The sequence below is a fragment of the Echiichthys vipera genome (assembly GCF_963691815.1).
Source record: "Echiichthys vipera genome assembly, chromosome: 4".
In the NCBI taxonomy this organism is placed as follows: Eukaryota; Metazoa; Chordata; class Actinopteri; order Perciformes; family Trachinidae; genus Echiichthys; species Echiichthys vipera.
Window position 1 is genome coordinate 19,528,942 of NC_139829.1, and position 20,565 is coordinate 19,549,506.

Consider the following 20,565-nt stretch of genomic DNA (forward strand, 5'->3'; position numbering starts at 1 on the left):
TGTTTTTTCATTGAGGTTCATCTGGTTGTTTGTCAGCTGAATCTTGGTTGATTATCTCAGACTTTTCAGAGGATATTCAAATTATAATCAAAAGTCAAAATTCAGAGGAAAAAATCCCAAGATATTAGTCAAGAAATAAGAACATGTAATATTAAAATGTAATATAAAAACAGAGTGTATAAGTATAGTTTAAAATCCTGAGTTCATGTCTGCTATGTAATAGCTATATTACAAACGGTAAGTGTTGACATCAGTTTCACATGACTCTTTAAGGGGTTGAATAACTGTCCTTGTATTGACATTCCCAGAGGTTCAGCAGCACATCCAGACACATATGAACTTGTGTGTGCATGTATATTTGCATAAGTATGTACTGTATGTAGGTGTATGAGTACTTAGTATGCATGAATGTACAAGTCATTTCCATTTTAGTGTGGACTTAAGTCATAGAAACATGTTTGACATACAGTAACATTCACTATGAAATTCCCTTCACTTAGAAATAGTATGCACTATTTTGGGAAGAAAAAGTAACAATTGCATGTGTTTTAGTCTATGTGTTATCTGTATTTGATGCCTGTTTGCGGGCAGATCAGTTTTAAAGGAATTAACTTTATTTCAACCACATCCAGCCATGGCTGCCAGATGAAATAATACACTGAAGCAAGTTAAAGCATGTTTACTAAATGATTTTAGAGGAATTCAAGTGGGACAAAAATAAAAAAGCAATTTTTACACCACAATATTAAAATTAACACAGGTCAAGGAATGACCGTTTTACAATAAAATGAACAGCATGAGTATCACAACTGCTACAAAAAAGAGACAAATTGCTCAAAACCTACAAACTATTATTGTTGCAGCATCCCTCAATGCCCCTCTCTCGTATGTTTAGACATTCAACTTGGTAAAAAAACATGATCAAAACAGCGAAAACAGGTCTGATTGGATGGTCATGGAAATGAAAATATAAGTTTTTGTTTAAAAAATATCCTTCTGTTCCAAGTGAAGACAGTGCATTTTTATTTTTTCTTCGCCAAACTTCGAGGGGAGCTTTTAAGCAAGTCTCTGATCCTAAGGTATGTCCCTGTGGCTTCAGCAACTTCAGTGAACTCGGGTGTATCTTCAAATGGAACGATGCCAGCTGCAAACCTGCTCCGATGAGGAACGGCTGTTATTTTCTCATCATGCTTAGGAGAAGCACAGTCTCCAGCCTCCCCATGAGACAAATCTGGATCAGCGCTCTGTGGGCTGTCTTCCTGGCATTTGATTGGATCAGGGGTCTGCGGGCTGTCCTCGTGAATTTTAACTTGGCCTGGACTCTGGGGGCTGTCCTTGTGGATTTTAACTTGGCCTGGACTCTGGGGGCTGTCCTCGTGGATTTTAACTTGGCCTGGACTCTGGGGGCTGTCCTCGTGGATTTTACCTTGGCCTGGACTCTGGGGGCTGTCCTCGTGGATTTTAACCTGGCCTGGACTCTGGGGGCTGTCCTCGTTGATTTTAACTTGGCCTGGACTCTGGGGGCTGTCCTCGTGGATTTTACCTTGGCCTGGAGTCTGGGGGCTGTCCTCCTGAGCTTTGACTGGACCAGGACTCTGAGGACTGTCATCCTTGACTTTGATTGGTCCAGAGCTCTCTTGAACACCTGGTTCTGTTTGATTTTCACTGCTAGTTTCTGCAGGTCTCGTCGTGTCCATCGCTTCTTCAACCTCCTCCGTTTCTGTGTCGACATGTGCAGGTGTGGACACACTTGGTGAACTGGGTACAGGTGTTCCCGTTGCAGGTGTCTCACAGTCGCTACTAGTGGCAGTGTCAGCATTTTCAAGAGCTGCCCAAATCAGCCGCTGCTGCTCCTCCAGTTCCTCCAATGTCAATTCATCTGCTGTTTCCTCCACAGTCTCGTCAACTACTGACCACTTACTCCCCCGCAGAGCTGGGGAGCCATTGGTGGGTGTGGGAGGTGGTGTACCTTTAGGGAGAGGTGGGGGAGTTGGTGTAGCAGGAGGAGTGCCATGGGGTAAAGGAGGAGGTGAACTGAAGCAAGGAGAGCCAGGCGGCAGCGGAGGTTGGAACTGGAAGTCACCTGGGCCGTGATAAGGTGTTCCTGGGTCTGAGGAAAGACACCCAAAGATAAAATAAAGTAACAATTTGACCACAAAGAGGCAGCTGATTCAAGTATAACTGAATTATTCTGCATTTCACCTATGAATAAAACAGAGGAAGATCTGCTTTTTACATCATGGCAACACTGTAAAGAATAGTATTTTTAATCAAGTCATAAGAACAAAAGCATCACAATGTGCAAAAGTAATGTTTTTTTTCCCCTGTGCCTTAGTGTAAATTTAATCATTTAAAAATATTGCATATACTGTTCCTGTTATTCTTATGTTTTATACTTCCCTTTTTTATCGAGAATTTATTGTTTCTTATTGATGTTTGCTATCCACTTTGCTGCTGTAATATGGAAATTTCCCCTTTGTGGGACTAATAAAGGAATATCTTATAGGGGGATAATACTGTCCCTGATACTCGGAGCTTCTGCCCTCTCTGTCTGTATCATTCATGTCTCATCAATGCATGTTACTAATTCAACCTTGGCTGTGCTTGTTTCTTGCTGTTCTGCTGTATTAACTGCCATAACATGTACTGTAAGTCATATTTACATTACTTTAACTATTAATATAGTTACTGTTACTTTTGTGGTTGCTTGCATTCCGGGAAGTGTGTCTCTGTCTTTGTGTCTGTCTTTTCTCTCTTTCTTCCTCCCTAACCGGTCAAGACAGATGTCCATCCTCCATAGTGCTGGGTGTGTCTGACGTTCCTGCCTGTTATAGGGAAGGTTTTTTCGTTGCCACCGTACTCTACGGCGGAATTGTTGAGTCTTTGTAAATCAGAAATAAGTCATAGAGTGTGGTCTTTACCTACTCTGTAAAGTGTCCTGAGATAACTTTTGTTATGATTTGGCACTGTAAATAAAATTGAATTGAGGTTGAGATCTCGGAAATAACAGATTACTGCTGCAGTTTTTGACTGGTATAGAGCTTCAAAACAGAACTGTGTTCCAATGACTTGTCAAGGACATTTAAGAAAGCTAATGATGTGTCTGCTGAAAAAAAGTGACCGAGATGAACAGATACCGGATTCAATATCCATGTCCGAGCTCCTATCGGAGTTCCCATCAGGACTGGGCCGTGTCTTCTTCCGTTTCTGAGGAGATGACTCGGATTCATGAGGTCTCTTGTTGCAGGTGGCACCAGGCTGTTGGCAAGGAAGAATAACAAATAATGAAAATATTTAAGGGCATTTCCCAAATGCACAGTAACCACGCATCGACGATAGTGGCGAGCAAAATGGTGTTATGTTCAAGTATCAAGATCAAGTTCAAAGATTGAGAAGAGCTGAATTCATGGTTGAAAGGAACATAATCACTGCAATTACATCCATGTGGATCTAGTAATGCCTCACTAACTGTATGCATCAGTATAGTATCTCAATAGCTTCTATTAACAATGTGTCTTTAATTTTAAACTACAGTGGTATCATGGAGAACGAGTACAGAAATAGCACCCATGGTGTTGACATGAAATATCCCAACAGTTTGGTAAAAGCAGACCAAGACAAGATAAAAGCAATGAAGCAGTGTGGCCTACATGTTTTGAGAGGAAAAACCCAACCACTTATAGAGATTTACCATAGGGAAGTTATTAGACAGGTAGGCTGCATAGTTTTGCTTCATGTGGCTGGTCTGCATTGGAATCGATCCATACTGCATGAACTCCTGAAATAGAAACAAAAAGTGTTAGATGTGCAACTGTTGTAAAGACGCCCTGCCACTGAAAGCAAGTGACTCTGTACTGCAGTAGTTGCATCAATCAATTATTTCAATTTATATTCAAGGTATTCAAGTATTTTTAGCACCAATCATTACACAGAATACTACATTGATTTAAATATTTCCCTTTTCAGATTTAAAAAATAAAAATAAAATAAAAAACTATATATGGTGAATAACAATTAAGATACCTGGACTCATGTATAACTAGTTGAAATTATTTTGAAAAAAGATCATATCGTAAGACTTACATCTTTCATGTGGTGTGATGCAGGTACATTGAAGCCTGGGAAATCTACCAGTTTGGAAACATCATAAGAGATGTTCTGCGGATTGGGATTACCATCATTTGAAACTACAAAACAGAGAGAAAATAACAGTGATTCAGCCCAACCCTTGTACCGATAAGATCTGCATGTTTTGCAGCAGTTTGCTCAAAAGGAATATCAGTGCAGCCACATGAGTTTCAATTCAATTTAAAACATACCGTTTCCATCATACATTGTTATGCCAGAGTTTTCCATCTCTGCCTCTTTGAGCCAACCTGGTGGGTAGCCTAGCTGCCTCATGCGATAAATTAGAGGAGGGAGGGTGTCGCCATTGATTCCCAGAGCTGACAACAGGTCCTCGCTGTTGAAAAGCACAACACAGTGTGAAATATAAAATGATCAAGATTTACTTTTACTTAGTACAATGAACATTGCATAGAATTGAATGATGTTTGTACAACAGTACCAATCCTACCTCATGACTCCAGGCTTGTACTTAGCAAACCGCTCCTCCACTTCATCAGCATGGTATCGCTGGTTACTCTGCATGGTCTGGTTGTTGCTCTGATTAAACTCCTTTCTTCTCTCATTAATTGCAGCCATGTCTTTAGGCTTGGAAGGTAAACATGCATAAATGTAGTGAATCAAGTTCAGACTCTTGTGTTGAACTTGGGCTCATACCATAATAATGCTTAGGTATTCTTACCTTGGGGCAGTCTCTCAGCTGATGACCACTCAAACCACAGTTGAAACACATGGATTTGGGTCTACAATGAAACGATCAGTGATGGAGTCATCATACAGGTATATGCAACACAACAACGAAACATAGCACGTCATAATCTGAAGATGGAAACTAAATTAAGGTTTATTACCCAACATACCTTTTGTCTTTCATTTCTATGTCCTGTCCATCTGTGCCCATGACTTGGTTGAACACCTGGTGATAGCTTTGCAACAATTCAGGAAATGTAACATGTTTGTGCAAATGATAAACTTGTTATCTTGTCTATTTCAACACCTAATCTAAGTACCACTCATATGCTGGACATTGCCACATTTCAAATCAGAGCATCTTTTCTTGAAGAGAACATTCTTATCTCATGGCAAAAGAGTTCTCAAATATGAAAAATGTTCAAAACAGACGATGTGTCAATTAATCCATCCTTAAGATACGTTGGAATGTCCCATCCATCTGTCAGCTGGGGGTTCTCATTCACCAGAGGCTGTCCAAGTTTATCAACGCTGAATGTAGTGAAATATAAGACACTTCCAACCACCTAAGACAGAGAAATGAGAAAATAGTTTTATTTGTCAACAGAGCATGCAGATTATTTGAAAACATCCATTCTTCTTTTCCTTGGCGTTTTACAACCCACTGGGATGGGTTGCTTCGTTTCCTTACAAATATCTACTGCTCCCTGTGAAACAAAGGGGAAATGCTCAAAAATACTCATGTTAAGCCTGGGTGGCTACAACATGTTGAGCAATGTTTTTCTTGCCTAAAGGTTACGTATTACTTTCAGGTACACATCAGGGTCGCCGGTTCAAGTCCCGATATGGACCAAAAAATTTCTCTGGGCACCTCTCAAAGTGCAGCCCTCTGTCTCTGACATCTCTCCATCAATACATGTGTATAGGGCCTGTTAGTGAGTGTGAGTGTGAGTGTGTGTGTGTGTGTGTGTGTGTGTGTGTTTTTAAAAACAACAACAACAAAAGAGTGAAAAGTCAATTTCCCCTTGCGGGACTAATAAAGGCATGTTTTTCTCTTTCTTTCTAACATTTAATACTCACTTTAAAGGCTTCGGTTGTTGTTCTTACGCTACTGGAAGAGGACTTCTGCAGATCTTCGTCTAAAGCAAAAGCTGAGTTCTTCAGAGGAAATGAAACATGTTTTTTTTAAGAGCAAATTCATAACTGTATTGATATAAATCACAATAAAATACATTCTTGGTGAACACCTGCGGTTTCATTTGAAGGATGGAGTTTTTATTTTCATTGCTTGGTTTCTGGTGCTTCAAAATCAAACTGCAGATGCAATCTTCAATTTCTTGACGACACTGCCTAAAGGGGAGAGAATTAGTGTCAACAATTTAGCACTAAACTGCACATACAGCAAGGTAATTAGAAACCCGTACTTACATCTCATAATCCCTAATATAAAAAATAAACCAAGTGTTGGCAAGGTGTTTTACCACTCACTAACATGGTTAAAAATGTTTACCATTAACTTGACAGTTAACCAAATGCAAATCACAAGTGATCAAATAAATCAATTTGAATGCTTACTTTGAAATAATGTTGTTTGCATAGAGGATTTGGAGGGCCGGCCCGTCTGTGTTGACATCTTCAATTGTGATGCCGCTGTAATGTCACAGGAAAATCAGCATGAGTGCTCAGTTGCGTCTCATCTGTTGTGCGCATTAACCTAGTGTCGACTAACAGTTACCTCGGTCGTGTCAGGATGTTCAGCTTTCTTCTTAAACCTTTATGTAATCTACGAGTTAAGGGAATACACAGGAAGCATACTAGAAAGAGACACTGGCATACATTATTTCAGGTTGTGCGTTGTTTGTTCTGTTTTGGTTACAGACAGAAGGCTCGCCGTGCTAGCAGACGTTAGCTTCTGCAGCATCTGGCACAAGGATATTCTCCTCGGTGAGCCTCTGGATGTAGTCGTCGCTCTCCTCCAGTCTGCTCTGGAGCCGGTTCGTCTCCTCCCGGTCTTCTTCATCATCATCATCTGTGAAGCGAATATGCGTCGGGACCGGCGGTGTGGAGTCATCATCAAGCTGCTGAAAGAGCTCACTATCTCCAAAATCAACGTCAGCCATTTTTTACCGAGTTCTGTGGCACAGGAGGGGAGTTCGGAGGTCAAAGCGACTGTTCTGCGTTTTCATTGGTCCTCCACGTGTCACGTGTTGGGGACGCGTCACTACTACTGGGTGTAGACGTCAGAGGGTTTGTTTATTAGCCCACAGCACTGTCTTACAGGAACTTACTGATCCTACAAGGAAATGTTCACCTCTATAAAACTAAATTCTCAAATTTGAATCCCTTCAAAATTTAGAAATTAGGATTTAGAAATTCTTTAGAGTCTATCTAAATATTATTATATTGATGTTATATATTACACGATTTTTCAAAAAGGAAATGTAATTATATAGCCCATTTTTTAGTTTAATTTATTTGTATACATTTTTGCTTTATTTATTGTTTTTTTTATTTTCTGCCTGTTTATTTTGTTGTGTATTGAAATATTATCTCTTCCTAAGTTTCCTTGTGTTATGTCATTATAATTTAAGATTGTAATGACTGCCCTATATACGTATATTCTCTTTTCTTTGTCCGAAGTACGATGCCGAATGATTCTACAAAAAAAATACATTGTATTACAGGAATAAAAACATTTGAGCAGAATTATTATATTGAGAGAAATTCAATAACAGTATTTAATTAATTTGCTCATGTTCGCTTAATTTTATATTCATAAAATAAAATATCTGCAAAAAAATCATATTATTGATTAAAAAAAACATTTAAAAAAAATTCTAATACAGGAAGAAGAGCAGAAACTTTATTATTTATATTTTTAATTGCAAAATCTAAAAGGCATACATCATGTTTAGGACAATACAAGTTATATACAATATTAACAACCGAGCAAGTGACACCAATAATAGATAAAGAAAATAATAATAATAATAATCAATAAAAATAAAATAAAGCATTAAAATTAAATTCAATAAAAAATCAGTCAAAATACAAGGGGTACATTTACATATTTTGTATAAAGTTTCATGTAATTTATAAATACATCACAAATAGGAATCATTTTAAAGGGTATAGTGTAAAGTATTTTGACAAAATAACGTGATTATTGTTACCAAATTCTTCTCTTTTTGTCCTAAAGTTGAAAACCAAACTTTATATTTTCATACGTCAACTCAGGAATAATTTGATCAGTAAAAGTCATCCAATCCTGAAAAGCTTCCCAAAAGATTTTAGTTAACACACAAGAGAAATAAAGTTCCGTACTTTCAACCTCTTTGGTTTTAAAGTCTCTTCAGGTTGCTTTGGCCCGTGAGACAACGTTGAGGGCTTTAAAAGCTCAACCGCGCATGTTTTTGTGTCGTTGAGTCACTTCTGGTTGTTGCAGCCATCTGACTTAATTCAGTTTACGCTGTTTGGGTAAAAACATTCGGGAGAAGACACAGTTTGGGCTGAGTTATCAGGTTATTTGCTCCCAGCATGTCGAGCTGCTCACCGATCCACTTAACTCTGCCGCAGCGGGGCGGAGCCGGGCGGCAAATCCGTTTCATTCACCTGGTGAACCCGAGCTCGTTCAGGCTGACAGAGTGCCCCGACAAGGTGAGGGTTAGTGGTGCCTGCAGCCTGGTCTTCTCACACTAGCCATAAACTAACCTTGCTAGAGCTGAACTACTTTCTTTATATATTAATATTATATTAATATAATCTGACCATTTGCCAATACATTTCTATATCTTAAAGTCAGTGGTGGAACAAATACTCAGAGCTTTTACTTCATTAAAAGTAGTAATACCACACTTTAGAAATACTCTGTTACAAGCAAAAGTCCTGCATTGTTACTAAAGTAGAGGTATAAAGGTATAAACCTATCAGCATTAAAATGTGATTAAAGTACAAAAAGTCAAAGTACTCATTATGCAGAATGGCTCATTGTAAGATTTTTTATTATTATTATTATTATAAAACTATTGATATATTTATGTAAGTATAACTTTAATGTTGCAGCTGATAAATGCGGGGGTACTTTTATTTACTTATATTCTGCTGTGTGGCTTAATCTAAAACAATATGTTATTTTAATTGTTGATAATATTGTGTATCAATAATCTAAATCTGTAAAGTAACTACTTGTAATCTTACTGCTCATTTCCGTCATATACAGTCATACATACTTTATCTTATACATTTCCTCTACATTTAACTTATCTGATTTCATTTTCCGTGAATTTTATTTTACCTGTACTCTTGCATCTACCTAATATATATTTGACTAAGAGTTTATTGCTTACTGTTTATGTTTTTTTTAATACTTTCTGTATTTGTTTAGCTAAGAGTTTATTGGTTATCCTATACTGTATTTTTTTTTTTATACCTCCCTTTTGAGTCATCCCAAAGGGATCAATAAAGAGAAGTCCAAGTCTAACTAACTAAAGTTTCCAATTAAATGTTGTGCAGTAAAAACTACAATATTCCCTCTAAAATGAAGTAGAGTAGAAGTATAAAGTCGATTAAGTACATAAAATACTTAAGTACAGCACTTAGTTACTTTCCCCACTGTATAAAGTAGGTAAATAAACAAAAACAAAACAAACGCCTGAATTTTGAATCAGAAAAATAAATTGCCTACCCCAGGTGTTATGTAAGACAATCCAGAGGTGGGTTCATATGTATCGTCTTTTGTTCTTCAGAGTCCAGTGGTTCCTCTCTACTTAGGAGCTGATCTCTTTGCCAACACAGAAATCCGCACAGAGAACCATCCCAGATACCATGCCAAGTTTGCCAAGAAAGGATTTGCAACAAAAATAACATTTTCCTCAGGTAAAATAGTATCATAAAGACATAACTGTGCCTTTGCTTAACACCAGTGCACATGCATACACTAAAACATTATCCTCTTCTTGTTGCAGCATTCAGGTTTCATGGGTTGAAAGTACCGACTGCAAATAACAGCCTTTGGTTCTACAGCGTTCAAGGACTTTTTCGAGTAGCCTTTGAGATGTACAGTAGGCGAGAGCAGCTTGCTGTGCTTGAACATTTCCAGGTGCAGTACAGTTAACTTAACGCATGTCTTTAAATTATATATTTGCTTTGTTTTATAACATGTATTTTGCTTTATTACTGTCTTTCCATTGTAGGAGGTTTGGAAATCGCAGATAAATGACAGCCCTCTGAAAATGAGTTACAGCGTCAGTGTGCAGCTCGACTTTGCACCATCCAGCAGCCTGCATGATACAGAATCAAGGAATGAAATGTCACAACCTCAGCATTGCCTCCAGGTTGGCAGGGAATCAGTGGATGGATATGGCAGTGACATCGGTGATACATCAGCAGATCACGATTATTGTTCTTTTCCAGAGCAGAGCTTGCAAAGCCAACTAGTATCCACAGTGAGACAAAAATTGCACAGCTTGGATGACAAACTTTCATCTGAGCCTCATGGCTACTCAGAACATCTGGAGACCATCTTGCTGCTTTTGGAGAACATTGATGGGTACATAAATGAGAATCTAGAAGAAAAGGATGTGACAGAAACTGTGTTAGCCCTGCTGAAGGCCAAGGACGGGGGCTGCGTGTATTCAAGTTCCCTGCTTTGTGGTATAGGACGCTGGCTAGGCCAACAATTTCATGCAGCCAACAGCAGCATCAGCCAGAAAGTGGAGGGCTTTAAAGTTCAGCATATTGAACGAATTAGTGACTTGCCACCTGCTGATAAACTAGCAACAGAGCTGTTCCCTGAAGCCATGCTAACACTGCTGCTTCACTGGATGGGCTTAAGTGAGGAGTCCACTGTGGAGAGGAGACACAGCGAGTACCCAATCCTGCTCCTTATCCTCGAGTTTGCCAACCACAACCTCATCACTGGTGTGGCTCATGTGCTGTACTCCAGTCTGATATGTAAATAGGAGTGGATTTTCATTTACGCACCAACATTAAGATTTAACAATTGCCAGTATTCTAATGAATGTGTATTTTTGTATGGGATTGTGAAGTTGTTCTTTCTTGTCTTTGGACAATCGCTTTTTCTGCACACACTTCGATCAGGTTTGGTACCAACTAAGGCTGGGTAACATTCAAGTATTATTTGCTGACCTTCGGTGAAATCATATTGCCATAAAAGGGTTTTGTTATTGTTTTACAAAATTGATTCTAAGAAAATTGTGTTTGACAAAGTAAGTGGCATTTTGCGTAGATGAATGCAACCTATTTTTCCAGATGTAATGTAGATCATCATGTTAAGAGGGGCCGCGGCCTGCAGTCGACGGCCAAGATACTGAACCCCAAATTGTGTGAATGTGCGTTTGAATGGTTATCGCTCCTGATGAGCAGGTGACGTGAAGCACTGGTGGTTTGAGTGGTCACTAAGACTTAAAAAGTGCTGAATGCTGTCAATTTCTTTCAACTTGCTACATAGATAGATTTTGGACAAATGTTCATATTGTAATAATATTAACGCCCTGTCAACAACATTCACCTACAAAATTAAATTAAGTGAGATAATGTAAGAAAAACCTTATTCAACACAAAACTAATTTATTTCAAGAACATTTGAAATATGTGATTTCTCCTGTCAAGCACATCTTTATCCAAGTCAATCCTGAAGACAATATGTATTACAACCCACTGGTGTGTTTCCCCCCCAGTCCAGAGAAATTCATTGGTGGGATTAATCTGATGCTGCTACATTACTTCAGATGCCTTTCACTAAATGGATGTAAACAGTGCTCACTTGAACCACATAATATTCAGTTTATGTTCAAACAATCACATATCAATATATATTTGAGTTTAAAAAAAAAAGAAAAGAAAAGCTACCACATTATTCAAACAAATATCTAAGATTAACCAGTATCCACCAGTCAATCTGATTCATCCTTTTGCAAAGATTACAGTACAGATTAATAAACACTGAGACAAACTCAGCATCTGACTATTTACATTATAATGTTCCAATATGTGAGATGGTTGTCTATAAATAAATTACAGATTCAGAGCAACATCCATGCAAGCTTGAGCATGAATTGGTGGTCCTATATGAACAGACAAGTGGCTAAGACGGCCGATGTATGGCACTAGATAGAATCCATTCCACGTGAGAATGAGGAGGAGAAGCCGAGGCCCATTCCCCTCTGGGTGTGTGTCTGAGACCGAGCCATCTCATACTGAACGTCAAGGTTCCTAAACATCTCTTCCTGCTTTTGAAGAGTCTTCAAGCCTTCGTCGTTTAGTGGTTTGGCAGCTTCTACCTCATCTTCTTCATCCTGTAAAGAAACCAAATACAATTTAACCCTGAGAAGCAAAAGGTTAAAAATGGCAGTCTGGAGATTTAACGGCAGTATGAAATACCCATTGGTGAAATTAAATAACAATCGTACTTACTTTAATACCCATTAGTTTGCGGAATTTAACATTTTGGTTCTTGTTTCCAAAGTTTAGCTTCTCCCACAACTCAGCCGTCTGAGACTTGTCCTTAAAAACAAAAAAGCAGCATGTAATGATAAATATATATACAAATATAGTATGTGTCAAAATATCCTTTAAAACAGAGGAGGAAACGCTGGGCATGCAGACTAGTGGATAAATAATAAATAACATCTAAATCCGATCTTACCCCCTGGTTCTTTCCCTGCCATAGCATTTTCCTCTTTTTCTCCTGCTCTGCAAACTTCATGGGGTTTACAGCAGATGGGTTATAGTAGCTGGGCACAGCAATACCAGTCTCTGCCAGGGTTTTGGCCTGAAGGGCTGCCATCTGCGCTGCCATGGCTATCTGAGGCGTGACCTGGGTCCCAGAGGCCAGGAGGGCCGCCACATTGAGGGTGGGGTTTGAGGTAGCCGCTGCAGCTGCAGCAGCTACTGCTGCGATAGGGGTCGCTACTGGAAACAAAACACAGACTAGCATAAGTAACAAACTTGGCTCAAATGACCAATGTGTTCAAACTTGCTCCAATAAGCGCTTCACACCTGCAGATATCTCTTGCTGTTGTTGCTGCTGTTTTTCAAATATTTCCTTCTCCTTCTGCTCCTGTAGTTTCTTAGCTCTCTCCAGCCTGGAAAGAAAGAGGGAAGATCATGTTACTCATCCAGTTTGAAAGCCTGTTGTGCTCACTGATGTGTACCTGAAAGTGATACGTAACCTGTAGGCAAGAAAAAAGCATTGCTCAACATGTTGTAGCCAGCCAGGCTTTACATGATTATTTTTGAGCATTTTCGCTTTGTTTAACAGGGGGCAGTAGATATTTGAAGGGAAATAAAGGAGGGGTAACGTGCAACAAAGGTCCCCGGCCAGACTCTAAATGTGGACGTTGAAATGACATGGTCAGTGTCTCAGATAACTAGACCACCAGTACACCCCACCTATCACAATTTTATGTGTCCTTGTTTTCCTACCAATGTGGTTTAATGAACAACAATGCTCTCTGGCAAGTGCAACATGGATGAGAAGTCAGATTACAGCCAAACCCAGTGGTCTACAACTTTCATTCGAGTAACTTCAGGGAATTAATGGTGGCTGATGTGTGAGTTTTGAATTTATTTCCGGTAGTGCTACCTAATCTGTGCTTTGTTTGCTTGACATATCTTAATATCAGGCATTAGCAGAGCAGTAAAAGTTGATGCCTGTATAATATAGATATAGATTTTTTTCCAACAAAAAAAAAAGCTTTGTAGCTGCTACCGATGCAATAAGCACCTCTACCATATCTTGGATTTGGCCAGAACAGAACGACCAACCATCTACAGTGCCTATAAAGAGTAGTGATACCATTTTGAAATAGTCACTGTTTTTTGTTTTACAGCCTGAAATGAAAATACATAGAAAAAAATATTTTACCAGCATGATTTACACATTTTGCCTTAAAACATTTAAGTGAATTTTCTTTTCTCCAAAATTTCTGAAAAGTAACAAGAAATGAAAAACTAGAATAGCAGGGTTGGAAAAGTGATGAGTCCCCAGATTTAATTCTTTGTGGAGGCCCCTTTTGCTTTAATTTCAGCATCAGTCTGTTTGGATTTGTCTCTACCAGCTTTGTGCACCTAGACTGGGAAATATTTCCCCATTCTTCTTTGCAGAACTGTTCGAGTTCAGTCAGATTCTGTGGTGAGCGGTGATCGACTGCACTCTTCAAGTCCATCCACAGATGTTCTGTAGGATTCAGGTCAGGGCTCTGACTCGGCCAGTGGTTCTCAAACTTTGTACATGACGTACCACCTCAAAAATATCAGTCTCTCTCAAGTCCCACCACTGAAACCAATGTTAAAATACAGTAGAGTAGGCCAACACTATTCAGCTACAGACAGGAAGGTTTATCCTAAAAAAGTTCAAAGTTTAAGTATTTTCTTAGTATTATATTAATTTAGTAATTAATGTTTCCTTTTTGTTATCTGGAGATTCATTCATGTACCACCAGAGAGAGCTACTACAGTTTGAGAACCGGTGGACAAGGCCGCTCTTGGACATTCACCTTCCTGTCCTTTAGCCTCTGTGTTGTTTTTATGGAGGTGTGTTTTGGGTCGTTGTCATGCTGGAGGGGGAACCATGTGCCCATTTTCAAGTGTCTAACACAGGGCTGCAGGTTTTCCTCAAGCATTTGGATGAACTTGGCAGCATCCATTTTCCCTTCAATCCTGACCAAGTGCCCAGTCCCTGCTGGAGAGAAACAAGCCCACAACATAATGCTGCCACCAACAGGCTTCCCTGTAGGGATGGTGTGTTTTGGGTGGTGTGCTGTGTTTGGTTTCTGCCTAACATAGCTCTTGGAGTTCAGCCCAAAAAGTTCAGTTTTGGACTTATGTGACCATATCACTTTTTACCACATCAGAATCTTCAATATGTTTTTTGGCATACTGTAAAATAGACTCAATGTGATATTTTTTTCAGAAGAGGCTTCATTCTTGCCACCCTGCCATACATGTACAACTTGCACAGATCGACCAACCTCTGCTATTAAGACTTGTAACTCCTTCAAGGTCACCATGGGCCTCTTGGAAGCTTCCCTGATCAATCTTTTCCTGGCTCGGTCATCCAGTTTGGAGGGGTGGCCCAATCTAGATATGGTCTGGGTGGTGCCATATGCCTTCCACTTCTTGACAGCACTCTGAATAGTGCTCAGAAGGAGAGTTAAAGCCTTTTAATTCTTTTATATCCTTCACCTAACTTGTGCCTATCCACAACTTTATCCCAGGGCTCTTTTGAAAGCATCTTTCCAACAATGGTGAATTATGTCTGTTACCGTGCTCTACTAAGAGTGAATCCTCAAGGAACAGCTGATTTTATTCTCAAGTAATCATTCACCACAGTTGACGTCAGGTGGAGGCAAATTAACTTGGTGTGTGATCTGGAAGGTGAGCGGTTACCTGAGGAATTGTATAATGGTTATCTAAAGGGGCTCATCACTTTTCCAACACTGCTTTTCTAGTATTTCATTTTTCATAAATTTTCAGAAAACTTTGAAAAAACAAATTTCACTTGAATGTTGTCAGGCAAAATGTGTAAATCACGCTGGGATTTTTTTTTTTTTGTGTGTATTATCATTTCAGGCTGTAAAACAAAAAAGTAAATATTTCAAAAGGGTATCATGGCTTTCCATAGGCACTGTATATTGTAAATGCCATGTAAGCTGTTGCCTTGCCTTCTGGCCAGGGCCTCTTGTGCATCCATAGCTGTGTTTCGGCCCCGGAAGGCAGGTGGATTAACAGACCTGCTTCGGCTCTTTCTGCGCACTTTCTCACTCCTTTTCTTTCGCTCCCTGTGAGGAACAACCAAAGAGAAATTCGATGAGTGTACTGTTAATGACAAGTAGAAGGGTGAGCGTGCGGGATAAGATTCAAAAGTACTTAATCCCCACAAGAAAGCTGACACTCACCTGCTCTTACTGCGACTTCTGCTATGATGACGATGTTTGGTCCTTGAACCTGAGCGAGACCGAGCCTTCTTCTTCCTGTCCCGACTGCGTGATCGTGACCGACGTTTATCCTTACTTTTGCTGTGAGGCCGCCTGTAAGAAATAAGATCCATCAATATGAAAAAGAAATAAGGGGCATGAATCATGGTGCTGCCATACGTTTATCCTTAATTAATGTTAAGAACAGAACATTTTCTGTGTGTCAGGAAAACTGAGTGGTATTTAATGAGACCAAAACTTCTACGTTAGAAATCATTTAAAACATTTTTTTCAGTTTATCATCTTCATCAAACAAGTTTAAAGACATGATGAACATGATTCTTTATGCAGGTAGTTGAACAGACGAACCTCTCTCGTGAGTGTGACCTGGAAAAGCTGCGGCCCTTGGAAGGCCTCCTGTCTTTGCGCCTGGATCGCTCCTCTCCATTCTCTGCTGAAAGCCTCTCTGGCCTCTCTTGCTGCTCCTCTGTTTTTCTGTGTGATTTTGATGGCTTCTCAGAGTCCCTCTTTCGTGCCTGTTTTAAGAAGAAGTTGTCTCTTTCAGGAAAATAGTGCAACAAAAAGAGTTAGTACCATGGCTTAAGGCAGAAGGTATGTAATCAATTCTGACAAGTTGAAAAAGAAAAAATCCTTGTCATTTGAAATCCACTTTCATAACATATAAAGAATGTCATTCTGTGAACATAATTGCAAGCGTGGGCATTTCTGTAATATTGGCTAATTTAAATATAATTATAGGAATTAAGTCACAAACTGAAAACTCATGCATTCAGACTGCACTGTGGGCAATGAAATAAATAAAAATAAAAAAAACTTTGTCTTTTAAAAACGTAGCACTTGAAGTAGATCAGCATAACTGATGACATTGGTGTACTCGCATGATTCTTGCACTTTTTGTGAGTCGCTTTGGACAAAAGAGCCAGATAAATAAATGTAATTACTCAAAGCAGCATGTTTGGACCTCTCAGATCTTGTAATAGTGTAAATTCAAACCCTAATGTTGTTTCAGTTCAGCAACAACGCCAATCCAATGTTACCAAAATGCTTTGAACTCATCTCAAGTTATATTGGTAATGGTAACACTGCATTGTCATTGTAGGGATGGGCATTCGACTTACGTTTTACAGCTTCTTTACTTACGTCGTCCAAAACACACAATGATATATTCAGAGCATGTGAGCGTAATGCAAGGATTTTGAATGGAGCGAGTGTTTTAAAGCGCTGAGAGCATCGCCTTATCTTCACCTCCAATTTTGATTCTTGGTACCACTTTTTGACTTTTGGCCGTCGGGTGAGGGAGGAGCTTCGGGACACTGGTAGCACGGAAGAAGTGTGGGCGCCGTTTATCTGATACAACATAGCTTTTTTTCCTTCTTTGGAGCGAGCAGTGAACAATTTGAGTGGAGTAGGGTGAAATCTGAGTTGAGCGAAGAGCGATATTGAGCAGAGCAGCCGGGAGCAGTTTTGAATGGTGGAACGAAGGGAACAAGCAGCCCTGTAAGTGACGAGTGAATATTCTCACCACTCCACCCTGCTTACATGCTCTGGATAAATTAACATAAAAAACATCCGAAATCAAAAAGCATTTCTATAATGTATTTTTTACCAGGTTTAATGTCCTATGATCCAACTTATGTCAAATTCTCTTTAAAACTAAATAACACTTCCTTTATCTTCATGAGTATTTTTTGGCAAACCACTAAAGGGGGCAATAGTTGTTACTCTTTATACAGACAAATTAGTCCGACAGAAAACGGCAAATACATAGGCAACTAAAAGACGCTGTTTGGATTAATTGAAAGATTTATTAGTTTAACTATGCCCATCCCTGCCTGAAAGAGATGCAAGAGTTAATTCCAATTTTTCTACTAATAGTGTGAGACAAATAGGAGTTTGAATGGCAGATAGTTACCTGTCCCAGTAGTAGACATATTATTAGCAGGGTCTTCTGTTCAGTCTCTTCGTGCATTTGCATTAGCACGCTGAGTATGATTTATTATAGAAATGTTATCATGTGATCTACACACAGGATTTAACAAAAAATCTACTCTTCACCATTTAATATGGTTACACAATGACAGATATCGAAGGATGAAAACTTCCTTTGAGACATGTCAACATGGGCAGGGTAAAAAAAAAGGACCCTTTCCGCATGAGTAAGCCCATCTCCATCTATTTCTTTGGTCATTGTAACATATTTAACCTAATAAAAATACTCACCTCGACCTAAAACTAAATAGTACAACCTAAGGCCTTCAAAATCACATCAAATGTGTTTTAGTCATATAAAGGAATTGATTAATTACCTCTTTACTCCTGCTGCGACTCCGTTTGTATTTTCTGTCACCTAAAAACAGCAGAAAGCAGAGTGCTGACAAATAAACATTTCAAAGGAACTTTTTTTTCCAGCAGACTGCTAAAACAAAACAAGGTTGAGAAGAGCACCTTTGGACAAACGCACAGTAAAAGTACTGTATGTAGTATTTTATGCAGTGAGTTGACACGATTGTAGTCAGTTCTGCTGGTGGATTTACTCTTTCTATGGCCACATTAAATCTACACTCTTGAAAACCACATGAGAGGGCAGACTTTGAATAACTTGTAGTAAGATATTGTAGTAATAACTTACCTTACGGTCACAATGTGTTAATATAACTACCTGCTCGTGATCAGTCACCTAATACATATTAGGACACATTTATTTGTGGCTTAATCAGTGGGCAGCTGTTTTCTTCCCACTAATTCGACTGAAATGTCTTGTGAGTACATAAACTGAAAACTAATTTGATAACATGGCCCAAATTTTTCTGGCATTTTGGGTACCGTTACTGAATACTAACGTTTTCGGTCCCTGGAGCGCGACCGTGACCGTGAATGGTGGTGTTTGGAGCTTCTGGGTGACCTAGAGGACTCCATGCTGTGCTTTTTTCTGTGACGTACTGGGGAGCCTGCTCTGGTCAAGTCGACTGAGTCATTGTCACTTCCCTGATAGAAATGGATCAAAAAACAAAACGAGTCAGCAGCAAATCAGTGCGGATCAGTAGACTGAGCATAGTGAACGGTTTACAAACAAATACAGATGCTTTATAAAATGTATACAAACTAGTGCTGAAATAGGGCTCAAAACAAAAACTGACTGTTGATCTGTCAATACTGGTCATTTGTTCCAGCTCTACCAAATGGTTCGTGATTACAACTGGGGAACCCACCTACCCAGGTCCCCTACTCATTACAATACAGTTTGAATGTTTTATGCTCTTTCAAAAAAAAGTATATATGTCCTTTTAAAAGCTATTTAAGACCAACACCACTTAAAGGTGAATTTAAATAAATTTAATTAAAAACAAACCTCTTTAAACAGCCTGTTTGACCTTTTAATTATGCATGCTCTAATTTTATTTTCATGTTGAAAATTCTGTTGTTTTTTTGTCGTATGCACAGTCTTGTGGTGCTCAGCAATTTTTACTTCACTGTAACGTCACTACTGTAAAAATCACTGTCTTTCTCTTAAACTGGTTAACATCTGGAATAATTGTCCTGAAAATATTAAATTATGCTGTATTTTAGTCGGCTTTAAAATAATTTATGAGAACGACAATTTCTCATTACAGTATGGATATTAAGTTTAATGCTTTTGTACTAGTTTGGATTATGAGCCGTGCAGTATTATTTTGTTATGATCAGAAATTTAAGTGTAATGATTAGTTTCAAATGTCTGTGATCTGATCTATTTGAATTAATGAGTATAATTTTTAAGGTAGAAGGGGGTATATAAGCGTTGGCTTCAACCTACAGCCTTACGGTTGTATAAGCTTGATATATACCGAAATACATAAACTCACTCATAACAAGACAGCATTAAAAAGGTGAAATGTAAAAATAAAGTGTCTAAAGAGTAAAGTGCAAATCCATGTGACATCCTTGAATAGTTGTTTAATCAACATATATCCGGTCAGATGGTAAGAAAAAGCAGCAGTTACAATAATTTAATATATGTGAGTTAATAGCCCGGTGGTTATCATCCACACAGACTAAAACAGCGCTTTCACGTGTGCCATTTTTGTCCATTAAATAAAATCCATCTCACAGGTCATTACACGATTAAATAGCTGCTACTTGTATTTAAGTGGGGCGAATTCTCCTATTTAACTTGAAATATCACATCTGGTGGATTATATTGAGTGTCATGACCATCGGTAATGCTTTTTCGCCCTAAATAAAAAGCTAAATTAGAGAGTTACGAAAGGTCAGTCAAACAAAAACAACCCTGCTATCCACATTAGCCAAATCCCACTACGTGCGCCATTCATAGTTTGAGCGTGAGCTAGGTCGCTAAGCTAACTGAGGCTAACCGCCATCTTTGAGAAAAAACAAACAGACTCGTAAACCTACTAACGTTATTTAGATGTTCCTGTGTGTATGTTAGTATTGATTACCGTTGTATAATAGTACTTACCGACATAATCCCGAAGCACACTGTATCTGTAACACGGCTGTTTTGTTTAAACGAACATAGAGAGGTAACGGTGCTGCTACACAGCCGTTGTCTGGCTCAGCGCATTTGATCTGGGTTGCCAGGTTTTGCCGCTTGTATCCCCCATATTCAGGCCAATGCGAACAGAGTTTGTTGAACCCACATTAGTGGAACAAAAAACACGATCAGTGGCAATGCAAACATGTACAAATATAGCAGGTTATTCAATTTTAACTAAGTCAATTCAAAATATGAATTATATCAAGCAATGTCCAAATTTGAAAGAGTTTTAAAATAAATTATTCTCAAATGGTAAAT

The 20,565-nt window shown here is 38.8% G+C and overlaps 2 protein-coding genes across 3 annotated transcripts; both read right to left on the bottom strand.

Annotated features, from left to right (window-relative positions):
- Positions 1-679: 679 nt before the first annotated feature.
- Positions 680-6,935, bottom strand: zcchc8 (zinc finger, CCHC domain containing 8; the record flags this gene model as incomplete). Its single annotated transcript, XM_083911761.1, has 14 exons — positions 680-2,110; positions 3,138-3,258; positions 3,692-3,778; positions 4,084-4,187; positions 4,320-4,462; positions 4,577-4,713; positions 4,808-4,868; positions 4,986-5,051; positions 5,278-5,381; positions 5,896-5,973; positions 6,063-6,165; positions 6,391-6,465; positions 6,551-6,590; positions 6,749-6,935. The coding sequence occupies 14 exons, from the start codon at positions 6,933-6,935 to the stop codon at positions 1,023-1,025; spliced, it is 2,394 nt and encodes a 797-aa protein (XP_083767887.1). The 3' UTR covers positions 680-1,022.
- Positions 6,936-11,392: 4,457 nt separating this feature from the next.
- Positions 11,393-20,344, bottom strand: rsrc2 (arginine/serine-rich coiled-coil 2). 2 transcript variants are annotated; one of them, XM_083911944.1, is made up of 10 exons: positions 20,230-20,344; positions 18,614-18,758; positions 18,080-18,120; positions 16,122-16,288; positions 15,735-15,866; positions 15,570-15,617; positions 12,835-12,920; positions 12,482-12,747; positions 12,250-12,339; positions 11,393-12,131 (listed from the first exon to the last, which is right to left on the bottom strand). In XM_083911944.1, the coding sequence occupies exons 1-10, from the start codon at positions 20,233-20,235 to the stop codon at positions 11,943-11,945; spliced, it is 1,170 nt and encodes a 389-aa protein (XP_083768070.1). In that variant the 5' UTR covers positions 20,236-20,344; the 3' UTR covers positions 11,393-11,942. The 2 variants fall into 2 exon arrangements, with proteins under 2 accessions (XP_083768070.1, XP_083768069.1); XM_083911943.1 differs by having other exon boundaries at positions 15,501-15,617.
- Positions 20,345-20,565: the final 221 nt, after the last annotated feature.

Coding starts and splice junctions, on each gene's coding strand:
- rsrc2 (XM_083911943.1), bottom strand. Junction 15,867..16,121: donor AGGTCACACTCACGAGAGAG/GTTCGTCTGTTC, acceptor TATTTCTTACAG/GCGGCCTCACAGCAAAAGTA. Junction 12,921..15,500: donor CAAGAGGCCCTGGCCAGAAG/GCAAGGCAACAG, acceptor CTTTCTTTCCAG/GCTGGAGAGAGCTAAGAAAC.